This window comes from Castor canadensis, chromosome 17 (genome assembly GCF_047511655.1).
Source record: "Castor canadensis chromosome 17, mCasCan1.hap1v2, whole genome shotgun sequence".
NCBI classification, from domain to species: domain Eukaryota; kingdom Metazoa; phylum Chordata; class Mammalia; order Rodentia; family Castoridae; genus Castor; species Castor canadensis.
The window spans coordinates 7,272,005-7,298,944 of NC_133402.1; the positions used below are offsets into that span (position 1 = coordinate 7,272,005).

Sequence of the window (26,940 nt, forward strand, 5' to 3'; positions counted from 1 at the left end):
ATAGTATAAGAATGGTTGTATAAATGATGGCGTGCTGGGTGCCAGTGGCTCACACTTGTAATCCTGAAATCCTACGTATTTGGGAGACTGAGATCAGAAGGATTGAAGTTCCAGGCCAGCCTGGCAAGGAATTTGCAAAACACCATCTCAACCAGGCTGGGTGCACACCTGTCACAAGCTACTCAGGATGCTCAGATGGGGCAAAAAAATTGTGAGGCCCATTTCAATGGAAAAAAAGCTGGGCGTGGTGGCATATGCCTGTCATCCCAGCCACTGGAGGAAACATAAAATAGGAGAACTGCATTCCAGGCCAGCCTGGGCAAAAAGTGAGACCCTATCTCCAAAATAACCAGAGCAAAGAGGGATAGAGGCGTGGCTCATTTTCCTTGTAAGGGCAAAGCCCTTAATTCAAATCCCAGTACTGCCAAAAAAAATAGAAAAAGATGGCATGTCTACATAAAGAAAGTCTGTACAGCCATCAAAAGCTGTACACTGTCAGTGGCTGTCAGCAAGAGGAAACAGCTTATGAAAAGAGCAACAGAAACTGGAAGTCTCTAACCAAGGCCTCAGGACCAGATCTCACACAGTGCTGAGTACGGTGGCCTGCAGAGTTAGAGTCTGCATTAACTGACATCATTTAAAAGTGTGATTTCACATTTCAGAATGCCTGGGTTTCTGCCTGTATTGGCAGATCTGAAGACTTGGCACCCTAGGTCACCATTCCCACAGGCAGCCCCCCACTGCTGCCTCCACCCCACCCACCCTCAGGCATTTCTTCCCATCTTTCCTACATCTCACTTATGACTCCTGCAGGCCTTTGATTTGGATACCTAACCTCCTGCTGTGGATGCTGTTAGCCTCAGTACGTAAAGGTCCACAGTAGAAGGGTTGCAGGAAATGGACCCAAATGCTAATGTGACTGTTTCTTGGCAGTGAAGTCACAGGTAATTTCTTTAAAATATTCATCCTCTTGCCCAGTTTTCAGCGCTCAGTGTGAAACACCTGAGTCATCAAGGGGAGGAGAAGCATCGAGTAGGGGCAGCTGGGTCTCAGGCCACCCTGTCAGAATCCACAAAGCCCATGCCTCCCCCGCCCCTCCCCAGCATCTCCAGCTAGAGTGCGGGGCTTCCCCTGCTCAGTGGGCTGTGGGGGACCCTGCTGGTCTGATCTTTGTTGCTGGCTAGTGACGAGCATGGGAAGATTCCTTACTGTACTCTGTTCACAATGCATGTCAGCAATTCTCCATACTAAACGCCGGAACATACATAGACCCAACGCTCATTTGGTCATTACTTTGGGCTAAGCATTAGGAAGGATTCTTTTTAGAAAGCACAAGGCATAATCCTGTCTTCAAACAGTTTATGGTCTAGTTAGACAGCTGGCAGAGCTGTAACTCCAGAATAGTGGAAGGCACCTGGTAGGTGGCAGGAAGCAGAGCCCAGACCTTCTTGATCAGCATCTGCACACATTTCGCATAGGTGCTGTGCACACTGCCCAGGTCAGGCAGAGGCAGTAAGACCATCGGTCTTAGGGGGAAATCGAGTATTTGACAAACCACCCAAATCCCAGGTTCTGAGAAGACATTTTGAAATATGTGGAAATGGGTAACGTGCTTGAGTTTGGGTGAAGATAATAGAGCGCTGTTTCTGATCATTTAGGACCTGTAGCCTAGAGTCACTCCTGGGAATGGTCTCCAGTCCCTCTGGTAACTCACCGGCCATAAGGAAGGTATACTCCATCTCTGCCAACTGCAGAACAACCTGGGCATGGGGGTCTTTGAGAAATGTCTTAGAAGCTCATATTTTGCATATTATTTGCACCTCCTCTGTGAGTCGAGCACAGCAGGGGATAGGATCCAGCTGCTAGTGACTTTGCTGTTTTCCACCTTACCTGATGAGTATTTGTTACTTCCCGGTTTGTAAAGTCCCTTTACATAAATTGGTGCGTTCGACTTTCATGAAGCTCTTCGGAGGCAACCAGAGCAAGGTGCCATTCGCTGCCTCCTATAGCTGAATGAAGGAAGGCTTGGAGAGACACCAGAGTCAGACAGACCAGCAAGAGGCCGTGCTGGCCTTGAGTTGGTCGTCAGCTCTGCACCTGGCATGTGACCATGGCAGGTGGCTGGAGATCGAGGCTGTGTGATCAAAATAGCAGAAACAGATCAGGGAAAATATGTCCAGGGGCTCAGGGTCAGCGCATTGAAAGCTACACACCGTTGTGACAAAACACTGAAAATTTGTTTGCGGGAATGAATATCTAGCTTACATGTCATCTCAGTTTTTAAGAAACCATTCTGAGACTGAAATTGGAAACAATAGAAAAAAGTTTTTAGCCATCTTTATTGGAAGTATGTAAGATAGTGTTAGGTTGTTCCTGTTGTCTGCGGTCCACCACACCTTTCTGAGCAGTCTGCTGCTGCGTGAATCCAGTTTCCTGTTCTTACTGAGGCTCCTTGGGTGCTTCTCAGAACCACCTTGTAAAGGCAGTCTGCTTAAGAGCTCACTAGCAAAATAGGTAGAAATGTATTTGCAGATGCCTCAGAACAAATGAGTGCTCTTACAGTGCTGGTGATCATTTCACAGCTCTTTGCTAACCAAAATTCTCTGTCCAACGACAGCACTGTAGAAATGTAGTGAAGCACAAATGTGATTTAGAATTACCTACAGCCATATAATAAAAGCAGAAAAGAACAGGTGACATTAATCTTAGTAATGTTCTTATTTAACCCCATCCAAAATATAGTTTTAGCAAATAGTCAATGTAAAACATCACTCCTGGTGATTCTGTTCTTTTTTCCTACTAAGTCTCAAATTCTAATGTCAGTTATATTAGCTTCATTTCAAGGCTCTGTGGCCCCTGGTGGCTCAAGGCTACCATGGTACACAGCTCTGAGAAACATGGTTCACACTGCCCCTACTGTCTACAGGTGCTGTCTACAATTGTTTAGCCTGCTTAGCAGTCTGTAATGTTGCCCAGGTCAGTAAAGCATCCTGGGGAACCTCTGTCTTCTTTTCCTCCCCAGGGGTACTTTCATCGAGTTCCGAAACGGGATGCTGAATGTGTCCCCTATTGGAAGAAGCTGCAGCCAAGAAGAACGAATTGAGTTCTTTGAACTTGATAAAGTAAGTTCTGAAGTGTCCTTGGAGAACGGCTGGTTTATGAAAATAAGTCATACAACTTTGTGGCCAGTATTTAACATGCTCCTACATGAAATACAATGGACAATTGGTATCTTTTTGTTTTTCTTAGAAAGAAAACATACGACAAAAATTTGTAGAGGACCTGCGGAAGGAGTTTGCAGGGAAAGGCCTCACATTTTCCATAGGTAATGTATATTCACATATGTTCCAGATGTTGGTACTCATTTGCCAGGAGGTTGTCATGGGCCAGTGAGCTACTGACATTGCACTGTACTCGGTGTTAAGGTGGGTGAGAAGATATCATGCACAGTCCAGACTGTAGAGGGGAGCAGCCATTCTTTCTCCTGTGTGGTCGGCCATGGCAGGACATCCCCAGTGGAGGCTGCTTCTAGACTGTGGGGTCTGGGGCTACATCCTTCCCCAGCAGGACTCTTCCTGCCTGTACTTCTCTTATTCAGAAGAGTTACTTCTTCATGCATAAAGAGTAAGAACTTGCCAGACTGTGGTGGCTTACACCTTTATCCTGGCTACCCAGGAAGGAGAGATCAGGAGGATCATGATTCGAAGCCAGCTGAGTTTGAGAAACCCTATCTCAAAAATACACAACACTCAAAAATAAAGGGTTGGCAGACCAGCTCTAGTAGAGAGCACCTGCCTAGCAAGTATGAGGCCCTGAGTTCAAACCCTGGTAAGAACTTATCCTCATGCCTTCAGGAAGAAGAAGAGCATCATAGTGAGCTCCAGAAGAAAGATAGAACATGAGCCTCTTAGCTGGATTATACTAACGTATAATCCTTCAGTGTGTCACTGGCAAGGAACCCACAGGAGTCGGTGGGGTTGTTCTTACAGAGAAGAGATTGTCCAGGCTTGCAAAGCTTGTGTTACTACAACAGAGCAATGTTCTGGTGTCTAATGTAGTTTTACCTGCAGCCTAGATGTCTCAGCCTTGCCTTAGTAGAATATGCCTGCCAAACCTTTTAAACAAATTCGTTTGTCCTGTTGGTGGTGATGAGTCTACTCAAAGCCATCTGGCTTAACTCGCTCTTTTTTTTTTTTTTGACTGGGATTTAAACTCAAGGTCTTGCACTTGCAAGTGCTATACCACTTGAACCACGCCCCCATCCCTATTTGTCTTTAATAAATGTGCAGTTACAGGAATACTGGGATTGCAAAGGCATCTGTGTATAATACACGAGCAGATGGATTTTCAAAGTGTTCTTGCACTGTGAGGTGCACATCCTTCTGACAGGGCTTTGGCAGGGTTTCATGTCTGAGAGCTGCCCAGAAATCACCTTCAATGGGTGTTTCATGTTTCCTGTAAGATGGGCTTGATGCATCCTGCATTCAGCTTCTTCTCTCTGAGGGTGTGTAAAAATGAGAGACTAGCCTAACTGCGTGAAGCTGGGACTGGGTTCTTCACAAGCCTGCTTCATTTAAGCCCAGATGCTTGACAGAGCACTTAAGTGCAAATACATTTCTCGTTCTGAGTTGCCATTCTTTGTCTCACCTTTAGACCAGGTGAAATAGTGCCAGGAGAAAACAACATAGAACTGATTTCTAGAACCTGTCCCTTAAGTATATACCGTAAGGAGAAAACTCTAGAGTATTAAAAATCAACCTTGGCAATCTAGTTGATGACAGGATAAATTATTTAAAAAAAAAAAAAAAAAAGTCTTGGAGACCTAGTATTACCCTCTTTTTTTTGTGGAGCTGGGGATGGATCCCAAGGCTGATAAATGCTAGGTTATCCTCTACTGCTGAGCTCCAGCCCAGCCTTCTGTAACCTCTCCTTCACCCTGGCTTTTGTTTGTCTGCTCCCCACCTGGCAGGAGGCCAGATCAGCTTTGATGTCTTTCCTGATGGATGGGACAAGAGATATTGCCTGAGACATGTAGAAAATGACGGTTATAAGACCATTTACTTCTTTGGAGACAAAACCATGCCAGTAAGTATGAGAGTGTTTCTGCCATTTACTTGTTTATTTGGGGCTTGAAGGCAGAAAGCGATGATTAGGCTGTTCTCCCCTCACCCACACTCTGTCTTGAGGGTTGGAGCCTCCCTCCCCTCTGGGCTCAGACACCCAATGCCAGTGGATATGTTAATGGATCCTTTCCAGTGGGGCTCTTGAATTAAATATTACCCGCTCACCTCCCTCACAGAACAGCAGCCCCTGGTGCTGTTGTCAAACCCTGTCTGCATTTCAGAGCTCTGTGACTTCATCTTATTACCCTGCTCTTCCCCCACTTCCCCAGGCATCCTATAAATTGCACAAGGAGTCATAAGCGAAGGGAAGAGGGAATGCCAGCCTGAAACTGCAGAGAGAGAGGGTGCCAGGGATAGTTAAAAGGTGGGGGTCAGGCCTGGGCATCACACATGGGGTGTCAGAAATCCCAAGTCCAGGACCAAATCTAAATTGGAGCTGAGCCCGGTGGAAAGAGCCAACGCCAGCAGGAGGGGAGCGTGGATGCAGCTGTCCCAGAGCCACCAGGGCAGCATTGCCTGTGTCTCTGAGCACCTGGTGCCCTTGTTGGCCCAGCAGGAGCACAGCTGCCCTTTTGAAAGAGCTGCACAAGGCGGGTGTGAGATAAGAAGAGAGTCAGTACCAAGGCCTGGCTTAGGGAAAGAATCAGGACAGCATCTTTCCTGGCCCAGGCCTGTAACGACCAGCTTGTTTTCTTTTACTTTGTAAGAAAGTTGCAGAAAAGTCTCAGCTGTTAGTGAGATGAAGGCAACTGGGCCTGCCAAGTGTCCCCAGTCCTTGCACCCCATCACGTTCCATCACAGTCACAGTGTTCTTTAGCGAGCTGTGCTGTCCCATCCTCCACAGCTGTCTGCTCTGTGCAGCTGGTGGCAGGCTTAGGCAAACTTGGTGAGGCAAGTCCCTCACTCCCAGAGGAATCCCTCCCCAGTCTGCTTCCTGAACTGACCAGAGGTTCAACCAGATTGGATGCTATCAGCCCAGCTGAGAGTTGCTCCACCGGCTCCCACAGGGGAGCACAGCAAGCAGGGAGCTGTGCCAGGAGGCCTCAGGCCTCAGATATCCCCTGCCAGTCTGTCTTCCTACTGAACCACCAAGTGTGTGGTCCCATCAGTCCTGAAAATGGTTTTCCCAAAGAATGAGCAGGTCTTGCCTCTGTCTGTACTTCTGTTCAGGGAGACACCTTCAGCCATGGGCTGCAGCTAGCCTAAGGTCATGGACTCATCATCCCCAGCCAGGACTGGCCCACGGCTCCTCCCTGCCCCATGGGCTGGAGAGGTAGAATGAGGCTACCAGGCTCCAGGGTGCCCACAGACCCAATGTTTACCCCAGGGCCCCACATATGTGTTATCTAAACTCAAAGCCCCTGGGGCTCACCGTAGTTGTGCACTGCAATTACCTGATTGCTTTGCAAATGTCAGGACCTGGGCCCTGCCCACCAGGATTCTCAGCTGCCAGGGAGAGCCTCATCTCTGGTCACTTTGACACCCATTATATCTGGAAATTAGGTAATGAATTTTAACATGGAGTCAAAATGTAGCAAGTACTCACTGGCCATCCAGCCACTTGGGCTGCTTCCTGTCTAGCAGGGTCCCAGGCCCTGGACACTCCTGATACTTCCCTCTGTAACCTCACATCACAGGATAGCAGGAGTCACCACTGGGCTGTGAGCTCAAGAAGTGGTCATGTACAGAAACAGGTGGGGTGCTCAGCAGCCCAGTGTGTGCACACCACAGACAATGCCTCTAATTCCATCCTAGACCTTGAGCCTTTGGGGATTTAAATATTAATAGGCAAGCTTCACTGAGCAGCAGCCTTCCTTTGGGAAGTGATCACTCATTCACCCTCTCCTTCCCTACCTTCCTTTTTTTCTGGGAATAGCATTTTTTGGTGTTTTGTTTTTTGGGTTTTTTTGCAGTACTGGGGTTTTGAACTCAGGGCCTACACCTTGAGCCACTCCACCAACCCTTTTTTGTGATGGATTCTTTCAAGATAGGGTCTTGTGAACTATTTGCCTAGGCTGGCTTCAAGCCATGATTCTCTTGATCTCTACCTCCTGAGTAGGTAGGATTACAGGCATGAGCCACCAGCACCTGGCTGAAGTTTAACCATCTTAACCTTTTTGGTTTGTTTTTGTTTTGGTGACACTGGGGTTTGAACTCAGGGCCTCATGCTTACTAGGCAGGTGTTCTTCCAGTTGAGCCACTCTCTCAGGTGCTCTGTTCTCTGAGCTTGTTGGTGGCTAAGCTCCCCATCCAGAATTGCTAATCCCTGGTGCATATGCAAATCCATTCTGTGAAATATCCCATTCCCTGAATCCATATTCTAGAGGGCAGCCTGTGTCACTAGCTTTTGCTGACCTTGAACCCACTCTGCTGTACAGCTCTGCACTGCATAAGAAGGAGCTCACACACCTCAAGAGAGTCACACAGCAGGCAGAGCTGGTGGTGGGAGGAAGAGGGCCTCAGATGGGTGGTATTGGGGTGTTGATGGCCCTCAGAAGCAAGCAGAGCTCAAGCCAGACCTAACAAGGCCCAGCCAGCTGGGTGGGGAAACTTTTGCCTTCTGGGACTGGTTTATGAGCTGTCGGTGCATTTCACACAAACACGCAAAGCTCACATTGGATCCCACAGACACTTTCTCGTGCCTCCTAACAGGACTGTAGAGACACAGGCCAGCTTAGGTATTTGTCAGGCATGGCAACTGTCCCCGTACCCTGTGACAAACCTTTTTGCCTCTGAGGTCTCTCTTCCCAGGTAATAGGTTCTGTGAGGAGCCTCCTCGCTGTTCCCTCTGTCTCCACTTTTGTGTCCTTGTGCCATCCTTTCTCCAAAGAGGCCCTGTTATCAGGTAAATCCAATCATGTTCTCTAAGCATCTCCAGAGTCCCAAGTCCTTCCTAAGGTCTGGGAGCCCTGGTGGCCTGGTCGAGCCCATCCACCCTGCCAACTCTGCTTCCTCATCCCTAGTGTCTCCTGCAGTTGCGGCCCAGCTGCTGCCCACCTGCACAGCCACAGGGTCTATTCTCCCTCAGTGTTGCTCAGCACTCTGGGCCCTAGCTCCCATTCTATAGCTCTGTCCTGTGCCCCAGAATGGTCAGTAGTCAGTCTCCCCCTGGAACACCTGTTCGCTAGCCACTCTGATGTTGTATTTGTGCACCATGGCCTCTAGCTTCTGGCCATGCCTGGCAGAAGTGGATACTCCACAAAGGATGGTTAATTCCTGAACACCAACTCACTTCTTCCTCCTGGGTCAGCAAGCGTCAAGGGATGTTTGTGCCCCAGGCAGACACTTTTCTGGAGTCCAAGAACTGGCTTTGTCTTTGTTAGGTTCCCAGCATGCCATGCCTAAGAGAAACCAGACTTTTAAATCATAAGAAGTACTCAAACTGGTGTCATGTGTTTGTTTAGGTAGCAGATGCTGGCCATGAAACAGGGCTGTCAATCCCAGAGCCACTTCACTGTACAGAAGTTAGTGAGGCCAGCCCCATGGTCATGGCTGTACCAGTGCCTGTGTCCCACTCATTCCCTTCTGAGGTCTTGGACTTCACCTCCACTCAGAGATGCTTTCTGTTTACAAAAATGAAAGCACTGGCCAGGCAGTAATCCCAGCATTCGGAGGCTGAGTTCAAGGCCAGCCTGGGCTACATCATGAGACCCTGCCTTAGAAAAAGAAAGCATTTGTAATTTCTGGCGTTGATTAATCCTTTAAAAGGAAGTGAGATTTCCCTGCAGAGTCAGTTTTGCTCCATGTTGGCTTCACACTCTGCTTTGTGAGAAAAATCCATTTGCTATACACTCATTTTAATCATATTGTAGACGAACTGACTGCTCTTCAAGGTTTTGAAATTCCATGTTTTGATGGAGAAATTTTAGGAAATCCCATGATAAGAAATGCAGGGCTATCCTGCATGGCTTAGGGTTGCTAGAGTGGCAGGTGCCCTGATTCATGTACCCGAGACCAGCAGCGATGGTGGGAGCACTCAGTTCAGCCTCTGGACTTGTGGTCCAATCCCAGCGCATGCACAGGTGCCTGCAGAGTGTCCTTTCTGGGACCAGGTTTCCTCATGGTTCTAAGGGCAACTCACCATGCCCTGAACCCCGGAGGCACAGCAGGAGGAATTCGTGAAGACCTTACAAGTTCTGTCAGCACTGCTGAGGCCGCCCAGGAGCCCAACCCGGATGTCCACTGTGGTCCTCATTCTAGAGATGGGGAGTTGCCGCAGCCACGCCCCTAGTCGGGGTTAAACCAGGGTCCAGCCCGACCACTCACTCCAGAGTCCATGCTCCTAACAAGCAGCCCAGACACCAGCCATGCAGGGCCATAACCCAGCCTTACGTCACACTGGCCACACTTCAAGTGCCCAGTAGCCCCATGTGGCCAGTGACTGGAGTCAGCCCTGCTCTAGGCTGTCTGCCCACCAACACTGCTTGTGGGAAAAGTTTGGGAATGGCTGAAACAAATTGATCTCTTTGAGAATTTTGTCACTTGCTGTGCTTGCTTGCTTTATAGAAAAATCATCCTTAGACAGGTCCTCACAAGTGTCGTGATTTCTTTCATAAGCGTAATTACATGTTCCAAGCTCAGCTGCAGTTCAAGAGCAGGTCAGACTCCTTTCTCAGTAATGACTGCTCCTGTCATTCCTCTCCTGAAACTAAGAGAAAACTAACCGCAGAAGTTCCTCCCACCCGAGCAAGAGCTCAGCTTCCTCATGACCCAGGACAGGGTGTAGCCTATTTCACCTGTGCTCCATCTTGCAGGGTGGCAATGACCATGAGATCTTCATAGACCCGAGAACTGTGGGCCATACAGTGACAGTGCCAGAGGACACACGCAGGATCTGCGAAGAGCTCTTCCCATAATGCCAAGGAGAGGGGTCCCACCAGCCAGCCCGGTGGCTGTCAGCTCACTGATGTCAGCAAGATCACCCTCAATAGACCTCAGCTTTACTTCCAGTGTCAGAAGGGAGGAAAAGACTTGTCTATAACCGCTCTAGCTGGTGTAGCATGCCAGATGCCCTGGGTTCTGTCCCAGTCCAGGGTGGGCATCTCAAAAACAAATAGCTCCCTCCAGCAAAGAGTTCATTTCCCACCCTCCAGTCTAAGACCCACCTTATAACGGTATATTTTTTGTTTTGTCATTTGAAACTTCCCTGTCATTGTAGAACAAATGTGTCTGGGCTCTCTTCATGGTTCTTGTGAAAACTTATAACAGCTAGCTGGGCGCTGGTGGCTCATGACTGTAATACTAGCTATTTGGGAAGCTGCAATCAGGAGATTGAGGCCAACCCAGGCAACAGTTCACGAGACTCCCCTCCAAAGTAACCAAAGCAAAATGGACTAGAAGTGTGGCTGAAGCAGTAGAGCGCCTGCTTTGCAAGAGCGAAGCCCTGAGTTCAAACCCCAGTCTCAGCAAAGAAAAAAAAAAGTGCTTTTTTTTTGGTGTATCGACACCAAAGAGAGGGATTTGGTGATGAGAAGGAAAGGACGGGCCATCTGTGGTGACCCAGGAGAAGTTAAAGCACGCTTCCTGTAGTGATGATGTCCGAGGCTGGGATGGGAGCGTAGGATGGTGTTAGGCCAGATGGCTGGGCACACTCTGTTTCCAGCCTCCTTCCTGTTTGTGAGCCACAGACCTCAGCATGGCCTGCCAGGAAGATGGCCGGCCAAGTGCTACTGACCCCACAGTTTGTAACTTAGCCAATCTGGGACTCAGCCAGCTCCATCTTCACTACACTGAATAGCCTGACTGCTGCTCATAGCCATTGAGAGAGAACACGGGACCCAACCAGACACTGGCAGTAGCTCCTCCCTGAAGTCTGGCCTGACTGATCAGGTCCAGATGCTCACTTGGGATCGGCCCTCCCAGGGGAGCTTGGTCTTCCAGCATATAGGAGAGCCCAGTGGCTACAGGACGGGAGCTGTGCCCCACCCCCTAGCCTCCCTCCACGTTCTCTGGGCATGGTAGAGACCCACACTCCTTGTCCAGAAGAGAAGATTTCAAGAACGGTTCACCATGGCACTTTCAGCACCTGCAAACACCAGGGCCCACAACCCTTTGATAGGGTGGTGCTGGGACTGGTGGCCGGACCCTGATGGCCACCAGCCACCACCAGGTGCTTCCACCACAGGTAAGCCCTCCCGCTTGCTGAGCTGGGAGCAGGCAGCAGCCTGGGGCCTGTCACTTCACCTCCCTGCACTCCAGGTCCTGTGGCATTTAACCTTGTGGAATTTCACAAATAGTACTGTAATGACCTTTCACAATGAAGTGTAGCACATTAAAGGGACTCCATTGTTTCTGATGAGTTTTCTCTGATTGTTATGGACGGTGAAGTGAAACCAAAGGGGAGCAAGTATCTTCTTGGGGTCTGGAGGGAACCCTGCCTTTCTGCTCAGAGCAACTCTTTTGCTCTGTGCAGTGATGGGTGGAGCCCCTCCCTCTGTCCTTGGCTGCTGCCAAGGGATGGCAGGGACCCAGCCTCTTCCACCTGCCTGGTGATTCCCCACTTAGCCTTCCTTGTAGCAGGAGATGGGCTGCCTTGAAACTGCCAAGCAGGCCACCCCTCTCTCCCCACAGTGCTGGCAGACCTGCCCAACCCCCTCTGCAAATTGGAGCTTCCTCCTCCTCCCTGCCTGCCTTCTGAAATGGGCTTTGGGTTTCCCCTCCTCACTGGATCCTAGTCCACATTCCCAGGGACTTACTGGGAGGGCCAACCCTAGCAAAGCCCCCAAGGTAACTGTAAAGTGATTGTGGCTGTCAGGTTGATCAGTATTTGTTGGCACCTGAAGCAGAGCAGAGGTTTCTGTAATGGGAGAGGTGAGGGTAGCTGCTGGCCAGCTGTATGACTCAAGTTTGTTCATCTGTTAAATGGACCAGTCCCTACCAGATGAGTACATGCTATAAGGACATTGATTTCAGTAAAGCATTTTGAACAGTGTGTGAAAACCATCGCTAACTCAGGAAACCTTTGGGAACCCTGTGGGCTGGACACTCATTCCTCAGCCTTGGGGTGTTGGCAGGAGAAAGAATGCATCATAAGAAATTCAGAGCCTACTGGGCTAAGGGGAAGCAGAGATGGCACCCCAGCCAGCCTAGGCAGCTCAGAGCGAAGTCGTTGCTCTGCTCCAGCACAAAAGGCTGGCCCTGGACTCAAGGTTACCTGGGGTGTAAGGCTGGGCTGAGTACTGGAAGACAGAAGGAGCCAGGCTGGAAGGCTAGAACCCTGGTGAGAGCTTGGTGCCCATGCCCTGGTTTTGCCTGACACTGACATCTGACACTGGGCAGGGACTGGGGGAAGGGGAGGAGCGGGTTCAGATGGCCTGATCCAAGCCTTGAATCACTTCCTCTCCTAAGGCTGCTGCTTCTTCCTTCCCGACCATGTCCACACCCAGGCTGGGCACCTCCCACCTGCACAGCATCCCAGAGTCAACTCTTACAACTTACCCTACCTTCACCCCAGGCTGGTTTCCCAAAGTCAATCTTCCCAGCCCTCCCTCTGCCACCTGTAAATATGCTCACTTGGTCTAAGTCACCTGGTGGTGTTCTGAGCCGAAGCTGCCCTTGGCCTTTCCTTGGAATGGTTAGAATTTTTCTCAATGCTGTGATAATCATAGTTAAAAATCTTTGCTGGGCAGGGCACCGTGGCTCATGCCTGTAATCCTAGCTACTCAGGAGGCAGGAGGATTGAGGTTCGAAGCCAGCCCAGGGAAATAGTTGGAGAGATCCCATCTCGAAAAACCCTTCGCAAAAATAGGGCTGGTGGAATGGCTCAAGGTAAAGGCCCTGAGTTCAAGCCCCAGTACTGGAAAAAAAAAAAAAAATCTGGGCTGGGTGCCCATGGCTCACACCTGTAATCCTAGCCTTTTCAGATGCTGTGATGGAGAGGATCTAGGTTGAAGGCCAGCCCAGGCACAATAGTTCAGAAGACCCCCATCTCCAAAATAACCGGAGCAAAATGGACTGAAGGTATTGCTCAAGTGGTAGAGCTCCTGCTTTGCACAGGAGAGGCCCTGAGTTCAAACACCAGTCCTACAAAAAAAAAAAAAAAAAACTCCCATATCCACCCCAGCCGTCACTGTCCACTGCCCTTGGCAAAACAATCCCAGCCAGGCACAAAGGTCCTCCCAGAGCAGCCCCAGCCCTGCCACCCCTATTCTCCCCACCGCCTCTCACTCTCCACCCTCCCCCTCCCCCCAGCATAAGACCTGCCTTCCCTGTTCCCACCACCCCATCAGCAGACTGCCCTTGTTCCCTGAAGAGTACCTGGTACCCCCACACTGGTACTCAGAAGTCATATCCATCCTGGCCTTCCTGAGTCCTGGACCTCAAGGTCAGGGACAGCCTCATCTCCATTCCCACCCCAAGTCCCCCATCAAATGTCTGCAGCCGAGACCCTGAGCACCTTCCCCTCTCACCACAGGTGGGCTCAGGGGGCATCATAAATGGTACCTCTGGGCGTTTATCCACAACCCACAAAGCCAAAGCAAGACCACACCTTACTGCCTGGCTTACCCATGTGATCCACCTTCTTTAAAAAGGCTGTAGGGTTGGGGGGCGTGGCTGAAGTGATAGAGCACCTGCCTAGCAAGCAGGAGACCCTAAGTTCAACCCCAAATACCCCCAAATAAAGAACAGTATTTACTGTGTGCTCTACCCTTTTTTTGTTGAATTTTTGGCAGTACTGGGGTTCAAACTTAGTACCTCACGCTTGCTAGGCAGGCACTCTACCACTTGAGCCACTCCACCAGCTTACTATGTCCTCAAAATAAACAAAGACTGCAGTGTACGCCTCGACAGACCCCACTGGCTCTGGAAAGAGGTGGCCTCCACATTTACACACACACACACACACAGCCATACACAAAACAGACTTTATTGAGAAAAAGGTGAGGCGGGAGGCAAGATCTGGACTAGGGACCTGAAATCTGTTCCTGGCTTAGTCGCCAACCCTTGTTCCTCCCCATCTGTAAATTGAGACTCCATGCCTGGGGGGAGAACAAGTCCTCTACAGCTCACATCCTGCAGTTCCAGAATATTCTCGGATTGAGAAGATGTGGCCACACAGGAAGAGCCGTTTACAAAGGATTCTGTCAAGCGAGAGGATCCAGAGGTCACTATGGGGCACAGCCTTTCCAGAGGGCCAGCCTGCAGGACCGTGCCAAGCCCGGCCCTGTGCCAGGGTGAGGACAAAGCGGAGGAGACGCTTTGGTGAGTGGGGGGTGGTGGTGATGGCAAGGGCGCCAACCTCACTCAGGGTGTTCATGGGGTGGTGGCAGAAGTGCCTTTGGAAGTGTGTTCTGCACTAGCAGACAGGCCCCGGGGAGGCACTGGAGAACAGCCAGGACTGGAGGAAAAAAGGCCACCTTTGACCCTGCAGAGGGCAGAGGCAGGAGAGGAAGCCCCTTTGAGGTGCGCAGCAGGAGACAAAAAAAAAAAAATGGCAGCTTGTGCTTATCTATGGCCTATTCTAAACAACCTCATCAGTCATCAGCAAAAGCGCTCTCGCCTTCACCCCCTTCTGGTCAAACAGATCAGTTGGCACTCTCGGGCTGGAAGGACAAACTTCTGCAGAGGGTCAGCGTGCAGCCCCTCAAAGAGGTCACTAGCAGGTCCATCCAGATCAAGCGATCTTCCCTCTTCTCTGGCCCTTGGCCACCGGCCCCAGGCCCAGTTTCAAGGCTCACCGCCCTGCGCTGATAAACGGATTCCTGATGTAGATGCCTCATTTCAAAACATCTCACCCATCTACATCTATTTTTAACTCCCAATTAAACCAAACCACACCACAGCAAAGAAAACCCTAAGGATCAGTTCTCTGGAAATTTCTACCAAAGTCTACATCACAGCAAAGTGCAGGGCAGTTCTGGAGAGTGCTTCAGTTCTCTTTAAAAAAAAAAAAAAAAATCAGATTTTCTGGGGAGAGGGTGGAGGAGAGGAGGCGGAGGGTGTGACTTGGTGACAGTGCTTGCCTGGCACAAGCAGGGCCCTGGGTTCCATCCCTAGCATCAAAAATACAACCAGGATCTCTAAGCATTTAGGACCACTATTAAAGACCCTCCCCTCCCCCCACCACAGGTGTATGTCTCCAAGTTCTGACTCTACAAGGCCATCAGAAAAGCAAGCTGCCTGGATGGATGGATGCAGAGAAAGTTCTGGGTTTCCTATTGTTTTGTGGTGCTAGGGATGGAACCCAGGGCCTCTTGTGTGCTCAGGCAAGTGCTCTACCACTAAGCCACATCCTGCCTCTTGGTTTTTTGAGATAGGTTCTAGCTATGTATGTCAAGTTGACTTCAAATTCCCAGTGAAGCCAGGCTGGCCTTGAACTTTCTATGCTTCTGTCTCAGCCTCCCAAATTCTGGGATTACAGAAGTGCACCACCATGCCTGGCAGAAAGAAAGTTCTGCTTTTTAAACAAAATGTCTACCATAAGCCCTTTCCCCCAACCCCCTGGCCACCCCACCCAAGCACCTTAAGGACAGGCCTGGAATGGCTACCAGATGGTAGTTGACTAGAAACAGGTGTGAAAGACCAGGCTTGCCAGAAAAGCCAGCCCCAGCGCCAGAATGCCATGCCAGGGGGCAGGAGCTGTTGTCCCCCAACTGACAGCAATGACACACTGCTGCTGATGGCACCAAAGACCAAGTCCCTCAGTCCAAAGACCCCCAAGCCAGCCAGTCGGAACTTCCAAGACCGCTCTGCCCTGTTCCCAGGAGAGTCACAGCAGGCACTGAGTGAGAATTCTCCCTGGGAAAATCTTGTAGGGCTGCAAGTGGGTCAGTGAGCTGTGGATTTGGGGTCACCAATTCCAAGAGGGGATCTGGGGCCTGAGCCTGTCTCTCTGGGCAGCTGGGGAGATGCAGTCATGGACCCACCCCTGGGCTGGGGTTGCACCCTCCACTCAGCCACCAGTGGGCACCTCTCCTTTTTAAATGCTTTTAATGCTTTTTGGGTGGGGAATGCTTGTTGCGATGGTCGGAGGCTGTGCTGGTGGCCGAGCGTACCCCATGCTGCTCCCCCAATTCCCCTCTCCTCCAGGAATACTTAAAAGGGACCTTGTCCCAACTTGAAGCCCCACCTCGTGTGGTAGAATGTCACCTCCATTCTGGCCTTGCCTCCTCCTCCCCCCAAAGTCTCCCCCAAGCCTAGGAGAAGGGGTCGTCCGGGTTCCCTAGGAGCTGACGACGTGCCCGGACCAGGTCTCATGCTTGGTGCCCGGTGCCAGGTGGGTGATAACCACCTCTACAGCCTGCAGCTTCTCATTCTTGGGAGGGATGGAGCACATTTTATAGGTGACCTCGTCGCCTTCCACCGGGACGTACTCCCCTTCCACACTGAGGGGTAGAAAGAACAGTCAGTGCCTGCCCAGGAGAGTCCCATGGTCTCCACCCCAAGACACCAGCAGCCAACTGGCCAGAAGGCCCACGAGACCACCCAGAGCACCTTCAGAGGAGCAACTGCTCTTCCACCAGGGAAAACTGCTGTCCTGGTCCCAGGAGTCCCAGGGGCTGTGTCTTTGCCCTTGAATTCCCCCAGATACTCCGTGCACCTTCAAAAAAGTATCTGTGAGGACTGGAGCCGTGGCTCAAGTGGTAGAGCACCTGCTTTGCAAGCTTAAGACCTGAGTTCAAACCCCAGTTCCACCAAAAAAAAAGTGTTTGTTAGAGCCGGGGATGGTGGGTCACACCAGCTACTCACAAGACCAAGGCAGGGAAATTTTAAGGCCAGCCCAGGAAAAGTAGCCAGAACCTGTCCCAAAACAAAATAAAAGGACTGGAGGTATGATTCAAGTGATAGAGTGCTTGCTTAGCAATCATGAGGTCCTGGGTTCCATTCCCATTAGGGCAAAAAAAAAAACTACTCTCCCTTGTGACCACCCCCAGGAAGGTTTCCTCACTTTCCAGGTGATGAATCACCATCTCACTGTGAGGCATCAGACCCCAGGAGGAAAACCCCTTCAGATCCTGAACACCAGGACCAGCCTGTTTGGATCAGATAATCTAAGAGAATCAGTATTTTCCCTTTTCGCCTTGACCATCAGGAAGCTCAGGAATAAACCTGCATTCCAGTCCCAACAGTGGAGCCGGACATCGCAGTATTTCCATCATTTCTGCTTGTTGTCCACCACCGTGTTCCCTTGTTTGTCTTTTTGCGGTGGGACTGAGAGTTGGATCTCAGGGCCTTGCACTGGATAGGCAAATGCTACCACCTGAGCCATGTCCCCAGCCCTTTTGCTGTTAATTTGTTTCTCAGATAGGACCTCCAACTTTTTGCCCAGGCTGGCCTTGAACCAGCCTCAAATCTTCCTACCCCACTTCCCAGGTAACTGGGATTACAGGTGCATACCACCTGGCCCCAAGAGTCTTCTTTCAAAACTGTGATCTCTGCTGATGGAATGGCTCAAGCAGTAAGAGTGCCTTGCCTAGCCCAGCAAGCGTGAGGCCCCTCAAACCCCAGTGCCGCCAAAAACAAAACCAAACTGGGTTTGCCAGGGCTGCGGTGTGGGAAGGGTTCTGCTGGCCACTTGCTGACATGAAAGCTTGGCGGGTCCAGGGGTGCAGGCTGGGGTGTGGCTCAGTGACAGAGTACCTGCCCAACACCACACAAAACAGAAAAGCCTGGGAGTGCAAGTTAGCGTTGTCCAGGGAGCGGAGGGGAGACAGACCTGAGGACCCGCAGCCCTGCCCCGGACTCCCCAAGGGCTTCCAGACACTCAGGAAGGAAGGACGTCCATAGGCCAGTGGCAGGAGAAGGGTCCAGCCCCAAACTTCCTTCCTGGAGCTGCCACCACCCTGTCCCCCACAGGCATGGCACATCCTCGTGGTGGGACACACACACACACACGCTTACACACAGCTGTTCACACAGACATCACCAACCCCCCCAGCCAGCTTTGTGCAGTCTCACAGCAGCCACACAGGGACAGTCATAGCACCTGTCAAAGGCAGAATGACACACACCAGACACACATCCATCACACACCAACCCCCCACCCACGTAAGGCCACAGTATCGCCGCCCCAGCCCGGTCTACCAGACCTGCCACTGACTCACTCGGAGATGTGCAGGAAGATGTCGGGGCCACCGTCAGCCGGGGTGATAAAGCCATGGCCCTTAGATCGGCAGAAACACTTGCAGACTCCTTTGTAGACTGGGCCCTGGGAAGCCCGCACCGTCCTGACACAGAAGGGGAAGGTGTGAGGGTCCCCGGCGGCCCTCCAGGACAGCCACCTCCTCTTTGCTAGGGCATCCCCAGCTCATCCCAGCCCCTGCCTGAAGCTGAGCTCCAGGGAGTTCTGGCTCGGGCCACCGCGCGCAGTCAGACAGGTTGTGCACTGTACAACCCTGGGAGCTGTTTGTGCAGACTGGTAAAAACGAGTCTCTGGACGACCCAGAGAGTGAATTTTCTCAGCCTGTTTCCCCATTTGGGAAGGGAAGAGTTGAGCTAAAAAGATCTCTGAGCATCCCTTCAGAAACTATTTCTCACTCTTTGTCTTTTTTTTTTTTTTTTGGTGCTGGGATCGAACCCGAGGCCTCATGCATGCTAGGCAAGCGCTGTACCGCCAAGCTACATCCCAGCCCTTCTCCCTCTTTTGGGGTTTTTTTCCTTGTGGTTACTATTGTTGCTTTGCGACAGGCTAACCTCGAACTCACTGTGTAGCCCGGGCTGGCCTGAACTCAAGATCATCCCGTCTCAGCCCACAAGTGCTGGTATTACAGGCGTGACCCACCCTGCACGGCTCCTCTGGGAGAAACCACCTTCTGGGTCTGAAGTTTGCACTATGCACCTGCCAGGCATCATATTGAGAGCCCCGTGGCCACCCTGTACTGCCCACTGTGCAGCTGAGCAAGTCAACGTCTCTCAGGGAAAGGGCTGTGTGTGACTGAAGTCTGGTGATTTAAACACAGCGACAATGTCCCACCCAGATGGAACAGGTTCCTGGGGCCAGGGCTGCATCCCCAGAGTTTAGAAGGTGCCTCTCCAGGTACTCATCTGCCACCTCTGCCCACCCCTAAGACACTCCAGGGGATGCAGAGGCCCAGAGGTGGCGGGAGACAGAGCAGGGGTCTCGGCCTGGGACAGAAGGACGTGTGGCCAGCCTGAGACTCACGCTGAGAAGGTCCTCGTCCTGCGTGTGGGCAGCGGGCTCGGGACCACATTGCCCCGCAGTGGAGATGGCGAGCGCTCTCGGGCCCGAGGGGCGTCCAGCAGCCCACCCGAAGGTTGATGTGACAGGGGCTGTGGCGGTGGGGGAGGCTCAGATGACATGATTGACCTGGAGAGAGAAAGAGAGAGGCGTCTCGGGGTCACGCCTGGGAGGTGGCACCCAGCATGTCCCCCTCCATGTCTGAGATGCCTTCCTCCAGGCTCAGCCCAGGCTGAAGGCCCACGCAGAGGTCACCTTGCCTGAAGCATCACCGGGCCCAGCTCAGGTGCCCAGGCTCCTGTGGCAGCCACAGCTTCTAACACAGCTCGGCACAGGTCTTAGCATACTGGGGACACTTGGCACATATGTGAGAGGGACACTTAGAGCCCAGGAGACTAATGCCACCCCTGAGCTCTGGACCGGCCATCCACAAGCACTCCTGGGCCCTGCCCCATGCCAGACCCCTCAGGGGAGGGCACTGGAAAAGAGTGAACACTTCTAGAAACTTCCAGAACCCACAGCAGACAGCTTGACCCCAGCACGGATCTCGGAGAGGATGCGGGAATGTCATAAGCCCCTTGCCAGGAAGTGGGACCCGCGGCAGAGACCCACCGGCAAGGGGAACTTCAAAGGCAGCCTGGCTAGCAGGCCCCATCCAGACCCAGGAGCTCATGACAAATTTCCAGCTGGTCCCAAGCCCAGTCCCCGCTGTACAACCAAATTCCTTCAGTGACCCAAGCAGGCAGCGGAATCTGGCCTTACTTCAAGTGATTCCGTTTACAGCAGGACCTGGCGCTGTGCACAAGGAACACTTCAGCTTGTGAAGGTGCCTTGGCCCGGGGTCAACAGCAAAGAGCAGCCCAGGTCTTGGGCCCCGGGGTAAGTCCTCCCCCCTCTGCCTCAGTTTCCCCATCTGAGAAGACAGCCAGCACCTGCAGGGACACCAGATGGAGCAAAGCTGGACATTGCCCTCCACCCCCACCCTGGGCTGGGGGAGGGGCCTGAAATGGGAGTCCCCTCAAGACCACCAGCCTGTAGGACTGTAGGACAGCAGCAGGCCTGGATGGTTTTACGTGGCTTCTATGGGGCTTTTAAATAATGAGTTTTCAAACATCCCAGAGTCACCCCAAAATCTGTTTCCAGCTACTTTTTTTTGTGGTCGGACTAGGATTTGAACTCAGGGCTTCATGCTTGCAAACCAGGCACTCTACCACTTGAGGCACACCTCCAGTCCATTTTGCTCTGGTTATTTTGGAACTATTTGCCTGGGCTGGCCTTGAACCACGATCCTCCTAATCTTAGCCTCTTAAGTAGTTAGAATTACAGGCATGAGCCAGCAGCCCCTGCCTCCCACAGCTGAGTTTGCTGCCCCTTGCTCCTTGGGGTCCCCATTTGTGGTAATTCCATGGCCCAAGGACCCTGAGTTTTCACCTACATCACCTGGCAATGTCCCCTTCTGCCTGGCTTGGGTCCTCAGTGGGGCCAGGGGGAAAGGAGCCCCTCTCCCAGGAGACAAAACCTCTCCTCCACACCCCCCTCGCCCTGGGACCTCGGTTCTGTCCCGCTAGGGAGGAGGGGCCAGCAGCCTTCTGGAGGAACTGACATAGCTACCTCCTGACCCTCTTCTTAGCTGCGGCCCCAGCCAGGCAGGACCACGAGTCCAGGGAGGCCCCCACCTTGGGTAGGCCCCGACTGCTGGGCTGGCCGTCCAGGCTCCAGCGTGACCCAGTAGCACAGGTCATAGAGTGCTAGAATGTTCCAGCGCTCAGAGTTCCGACCACAAAAAAAAGTAGCTGGAAACAGATTTTGGGGTGACTCTGGGATGTTTGAAAACTCATTATTTAAAAGCCCCATAGAAGCCACGTAAAACCATGGAGAGGAGGGCCCCTCCATGACCTCCCAAGATAGCAGGTGAGACCACAGTGACCAGCTAACAGCAAGAGGAGGTGGGGAACTGCCCTTTCCCCTTCTAACTAAAACCGCTCTTTCCCCCCACCAGCTGTGTGATCTTGAGAGAGTTACTTAACCTTTCTGCGCCTGGTAAGTGGAAACTGGGAATTATAAATCTGGACTTGAGCAATCATCATGAAGTTGAAACAAAATAACACATGCCGAGCACTGGGTTCACCATCAACCCGGAACAAGAAAGCAGCAACTGTCAGCTATGATCTCTGTTGTAATGGTTATCATAAAGTCACTCAACGAACGTGTGCCCAGTACCCGGGTCTGTTCATGGCACTGGAGACACAGAGCTTAACCTGGAGCCAGAGAATAAACAGCTAAATGAAATTATCAATGCCATATAACAGGCCGGGCAAGGTGGCTCACGCATATAATCCCAGACAGAGAGTGTGAAGATCATGATTCAAGGCCAGTCCAGGCAAAAAGTTAGCAAGACCCATGTCGACAAATAAGTCAGACGTGGTGGGCACCTGTAATCCCAGCTATGGGGAGCATAGGTAGGAGGATCATAGTCCCAGGCAAAAAGCTGGAGACACTGCCTGAAAACTAAAGGAAAAAGGGCCGGGGGTGTGGCCCAAATGGTATTGCATCTGCCTAGCAAATCGAGTTGCTGAATTCAAACCCCAATACCACCAAAAGAAAAAAAAACAAAGCCCTACTAAAAAGAAGGGATAAAAGCAACAGGGTGGCTACATGAAGAAGGGTACAAGGTGGGCCTGGAAGGATCAGTCACTTGGAAAATGAAAGGAGGGCTGTTCTATAGCAGCTGGTGCAAAGGCCCTGAGGTCAGGAGAGGCCAATGTGAGTGAAGAGCAGCAAGGAGATCATGTAGAGTGGGGGTAGGGCTGACAGGCAGGAAATGAGGTGCAAAGCGGGGCAGGGCCAGCCCAGGAACCTCCTTGCTCCATCACCACTGTCTCATCCTGGGTCTTCCTTCTTCCTCACCATTTGCCTCTCTGCCCACACACCTTCTCTGCCTCACTGTGCCCCCTCTCCCTGGGCTGATGAAACAGACCAGAAGCAAGGGGCCTCTTCTCTCTCTACCTGAGCCTCTTCACTTCACAAATACATCCAGCCCCTTAGCAGGGAGCAGGCAGAGGACAGCATGGGGTCATCTACATCCTGGCACGGGGCAGGGGCTCGGCTCAGGAAGGGGAAGGAATGGCCCAAAGGTCCATTCAGCAGCCGGGAAAGCCTGGCCCTGGCTGGCATTCCCTCAACAGTGCAAAAGTGCTCAATGCCTCATCCACACCTATGGGACCATGGAGGAAACAGAGGATGGAAGGGGCTGTGGTCAGGAGGGGGCTGCCTGGAGGGCCAGGAGCCTGCACCACCACCCAGCCAGCCTTCTGGAGCCATCTGGGCTGGACAGAGCTGGCCCCAGGTACAGGGCAGCTGGGTCAGAGTCCAGTTGTGAAGGGGGTGCACAGGGGTCACCCAGAGGGTGGCTCTATCCCCCCCACAGGAATAGGGGCATTCACCCCCGTCCAGCATATGAGCATGGTCTTTAACCAGCTCCTAGTGAGGCAAGGTTCACCGTCCACCCACCCTCCATGACCACCCCAGGGGAAAGGGGTGGCGCTGAAGCTCACTCAGGCTGCAGAAGGCTCTAGGTCAGAGCCAGGTGGGCCAGGCCATGACTGCAGGGCAGGGTGTACTATGTGTTTGTATGTGTGCATATGTGCACGTGTGTGCATGGGGGTCCTGTGTGCATGACTGCATGAGTGGTGTCTGCACAGGCGCACAGGGGTGTATGCCCGTGTGTACATGGGGGGTGGCTGTGGGTATACATGGTGGGTGGGCGTCTACACACACATGCACAAACGGCTGTCTGCATGCCCAGGTTTGCTAGTGTGTGTACACGCCGTGGACGATGGAGCCACACCTGGCCCCCCTCCAGCAACCAGGCCGCTGCACTGCACTACTTATGTGACAGTCAGTACAATGCTGGCCCTGGGTACGATAGGAGAAACTGAGGCACCAAGCCTCCAGAATCTCTCAATGTAGGGGTGAGGTGAACAGCTGGCCATGTACCCCTCCCCCAGTTCTGAGAGTTCCCAGCCAGGGGAGGGGCCACAGGCCTGGAGTGGGGGCGGGAAGCCACTCCCACCCTGGCTGTCCCCAGGGAGGGGTGTGTCACAGACCTTTACTCTGAGAACCAGCAGAAAGCTTCAACCTAAAATAGCCTGGGAATTTTCCACAGGCCCCAAAGTTTCTGCTGGAAGGTTCTGGGAGCTCAGCGGGGGACACCTTGGCCTTCCCAACCCTCCTCAGTTCACTCCCACATCTGGGAACTGAGGACAGAATCATGGAGAGCCCCTGCTAACCTCTTGTGGGGCCTGGGCCTCCTGTCCTTTTGGCCTGAAAACCCCCAACCAAATCCAGAAACCAGCTGCTCACTACAGGGAGGGGAGCCTGGAAATGCTACTAGTCATTTACACTTTAGTGAGAGGGAGTTGAGTTCATGAGATTCCATTCTTGTGGTTTTCCCCCCTTCCGAGGGCAGGAAGATGGAGGCTCAAGCACAAAGCTTTACTTTGGGCAAAGCCAGAAACTTGTCAAGCTCACTCTGCAAAATGAGGATGTCCTGATTCTTCCATGAGTTTGTGACTAGGCAAGGCCTCTGGGCATTCATTATGCCAGGGTGAAGTCATGCTGGGTGGGTGGCCACATTAGAAAGGGGACAGGGCAGGCTGCTAGAGAACCAGCTATGGAAGGGGCGGGCAAGAAGGCTGTGTGGGTTCTAACTGGCTTTCTACATTAACTACATTTCACAGTATTTATTTATTTTTGGTGAGACCGGGGTTTGAGCTCAGGGCTTCGCTCTTGCAAAGCAGGGGCTCTACCACTTGAATGGACACCTCCAGTCCGTTTTGCTCTGGTTATTTTGGAGACTGGGGGTGAGGGGTCGCTGGAACTTATTTCCCTGGGCTGGCCTCCAACGGTGATCCTCCTGATTTTAGCCTCCCACATAGCTGGGATTACAGGCATGAGCATCTCACAGGATTTCCAAGGAGTTCCCAGGGAGGTAGCTACTGCTGGTCCACTGAACAGAGTGGAGCAGGGCCGGGCAGGGCTCTAGAAGAATCGCAGTTTCCTGGTATCCCCGGTTCCCATCTGTAAACTGGGGTGAGAACTGTTTCCTCCCGGTCCCCACCCCCAACCCAGCTGAACCCCAGCCTGGCACATCAGGGCACGTGGATTGGGGGGAGGGGGCAGGTGAGCTGAGCCAGAGGGGTCCCTGGAAGCCACCGAGGTGGAGAAGAAACCAGAGGCTGCCGCAGCGTGGGGCGGGCCTCGGCCACACTCGCCTCCATTGTTCCGGGGAGAGCGGGGATCCGCCAGGGCGAGGCAGGAGGAGAGGGGACAGGAGGGGACCGGGGAGGCGGGGCCAGTCCTCCACCAGCCAATAGCATCCGAGCAGAGAAAAGCAAACAACCCTCTTGGAGAGAGAGAGGGCCGCCCCAAGCCCACCCAACCGTGGACCGCCCCAGCCAGCTCCAGCCCGAACCACTTCCCGCCCCCAGGGCCCCCAGTGCTGGGAAGAGGCCGGAAGCCGGAGGTGATCAGGGTACCGGGAACCCAAGGCGGCCCCCGGCCTGGCCTCCGCGAACCTGGTCAGCTCTGTCCTGGGGGGCAGCTCCGTGCTGGAGAACTCCGAGGGGAAACCAGTTCTTTACCCTGCTCTGCACTAGGCATCCACTCAGATCAGCTCCATCCCTCCACTCAGTGACCTCTAACCGGTCATCTCGCTGCTCCCTGCCTCAGTTTCCTCATCTGTCCATCGGGACAGGGAGGATACTGGTTTCCCAGGGGTGCACAGGTGTAGAGGGTGCTGGCTACACACAGGGCACACAGTGGTCTCAGTCAACAATAATTGTACCCCAGACATGGGGCCGAGGGACAGAAACCAAACGCCTTGTCCTTGCCACTCAGCAGGACAAAGAAAGACAGGTCCCCTCCCAGGGAGCCCACCTACCCTCAACCGCACCCTAAGACCCCAGCCGGGCCCAGCTCAGATCATTCTGATCCCAAAGCATCTCATCCCAGGCATCTCCGGATGTTCTGCCCTGGAGGGGCTCCTGGGCAGTGGGGGAGGCAGGGGACCGACAGGCAGGCAGCCGGGCTGCCCCAGGAGCGATGGCAGAGGGACAAGGCCCCTGACCCAGAGCGGCTATCGGAGCGGGGAGCTGGGGTTTTGTTTGCTTAGATGATTGATTGGGGTTTTTTCTTTTGTTTTGTTTTTGCAGTCCTAGGGATGCAACCCAGGACCTTGCGGTCAGCGCTCTATCACTGGGCTACACCCCCATCCTGAGCTGGTTAAGGGATCAATGAAGGGGCAAAGGCCCGGAGGATGGGAGGACAGGAGGCAGAGGGCTGGAGGTGGTTATACGGAAAGATAAAACCCCTGTTGAAAAGTTAGAGGCTCAGAGGACAATGGGGACATCGGACAATTTTAAGCAAGCCGTGGGTGTGGTGAGGGGTGCTGAACCCTTTGTTTTTAACAACCAGGCCTGGCTTCGACCTGTCGATCAGATAAAAAGGCCAGAACGGAGCAAAGAAGCTGAGAAATACTCAAACAGGAAAAAAAAAAAAAAAAGACGAAGAGAAAGTGTTTACTGCTTCTCCCGCGCGGGGCTAGCCAGTTCTCTTTATTTGCACACACCCCTTTCTACTAGGAAAGTGGCATCTCAAAGGGGGACCCCTTATTTTGCAATGAGACACCTCCACCTCTCCAAACCGAGGTCCTGCCTGGAGCCTGCTGATCTCCGCTTGCCCTCGCCACTCACACAACCATTCTAAGATCAGAAAAGCTGTGGCCTCAGCTCTTCCTTTTCAAAAAAAAAAAAAGAACGTTGCATTTCCGGCCTGTGAACCTGGGCTGCCAGCGCGGCCGGCGGGGAGGCGGCTGCGCGCGCGGGTGAAGTTTTGCTCGGCGTCCGCAGGACCCGGGCCGGGCGCAAACACCCAGGGCGAGCGCGCACCCGGCTCCTCCTCCCCAGATGCGGCCAATCGCGGCGCCAGGGCGGCTCCCCACGCCCGGCCTGGCCGCGCCAGCTGCGGGCTCGGTGGCTGGACCGTGGTCAGACCCAGCTGGGGCTGGCCCCGCCTCCCGCGTGCGGCGTCCCCCGCGCCTCGCCCCCCGCACTGCGAGTCACCCCATTCATGATCCAGCCCACGGGCGACAGCGGGAGGGAGGGGAGGGGAGAGCGCTCCCTGCACGCAGAAAACAGGTGGCCAGGCGGGAAGTGCCACCCGACGTCCGCCTAAGATCCCTTCAACTGCGGCCACACCCACCCCTTCTCCTGGGATGAGTAACCCGCGCTCCCCCACAGGCCCGGGCGGCTGGCGCATGTCCTAGGGGCCCAGAGGAGCCCAGCACGGAGCCTGCAGCCGGGGAGCTGTAAGACCCGGCACGAGGGGGTCGAAGGGGGCAGAGGAAGCTGAGGCCCCATTCCTGGGACTCCTGGGGTCTTGAGACGGGGCGCCCCACCACGTCCCCCCGGGGATCCTGGAAAGAGCTGCCTACCTGGCGACACGACCTGCCCTGCCAGCTGCTTCGCTCCGCTTGGACTGCGAGAGTGGAGATGGGGAGGGGGCGTGGCCTCGGGGCGGGACGCCAAGGACCCCGCCCATAGGAGCTCCCGGCCAATGGGATCGCGGGCCGGAGCCCGGGGCGGGGCCGGCGGGAAGGGAGGGGCGGTCGCCGCGGGACCT

General features: G+C 53.1%; 2 protein-coding genes across 5 annotated transcripts in view; one reads left to right on the top strand and one right to left on the bottom strand.

Moving 5' to 3' along the window:
• Positions 1-11,413, top strand: part of Pmm2 (phosphomannomutase 2) — a 19,674-nt gene extending 8,261 nt beyond the window's left edge. For 3 of the 4 annotated variants that reach the window (XM_074060459.1, XM_074060458.1, XM_074060460.1), the window contains 5 exons: positions 3,023-3,122; positions 3,250-3,325; positions 4,970-5,085; positions 7,875-7,968; positions 9,878-11,413. In XM_074060459.1, coding sequence (XP_073916560.1) covers positions 3,023-3,122; positions 3,250-3,325; positions 4,970-5,085; positions 7,875-7,968; positions 9,878-9,888 — 397 coding nt within the window. In that variant the 3' untranslated portion in view covers positions 9,889-11,413. The remainder of the gene's footprint in view (positions 1-3,022; positions 3,123-3,249; positions 3,326-4,969; positions 5,086-7,874; positions 7,969-9,877) is intronic. The other variant, XM_020178637.2, reaches the window with a different exon arrangement.
• Positions 11,414-14,995: 3,582 nt separating this feature from the next.
• Positions 14,996-26,896, bottom strand: Carhsp1 (calcium regulated heat stable protein 1). Its single transcript, XM_020178644.2, has 4 exons — positions 26,753-26,896; positions 19,225-19,389; positions 18,167-18,289; positions 14,996-16,447 (listed from the first exon to the last, which is right to left on the bottom strand). Exons 1-4 carry the CDS (start codon positions 26,857-26,859, stop codon positions 16,285-16,287), a joined length of 558 nt encoding a protein of 185 aa, XP_020034233.2. The 5' UTR covers positions 26,860-26,896; the 3' UTR covers positions 14,996-16,284.
• Positions 26,897-26,940: the final 44 nt, after the last annotated feature.

What these genes read in the sequence shown, in the direction of transcription:
- Carhsp1 (XM_020178644.2), bottom strand. Translation starts at nt 26,859, where the DNA reads ATGGGCGGGGTCCTTGGCGTCCCGCCCCGAGGCCACGCCCCCTCCCCA. An exon ending in AGGGCAGGTCGTGTCGCCAG is followed by an intron (nt 19,390 to 26,752) that starts GTAGGCAGCTCT and finishes TTCTCTCTCCAG; the next exon opens with GTCAATCATGTCATCTGAGC. An exon ending in AGGACGAGGACCTTCTCAGC is followed by an intron (nt 18,290 to 19,224) that starts GTGAGTCTCAGG and finishes CTTCTGTGTCAG; the next exon opens with GACGGTGCGGGCTTCCCAGG.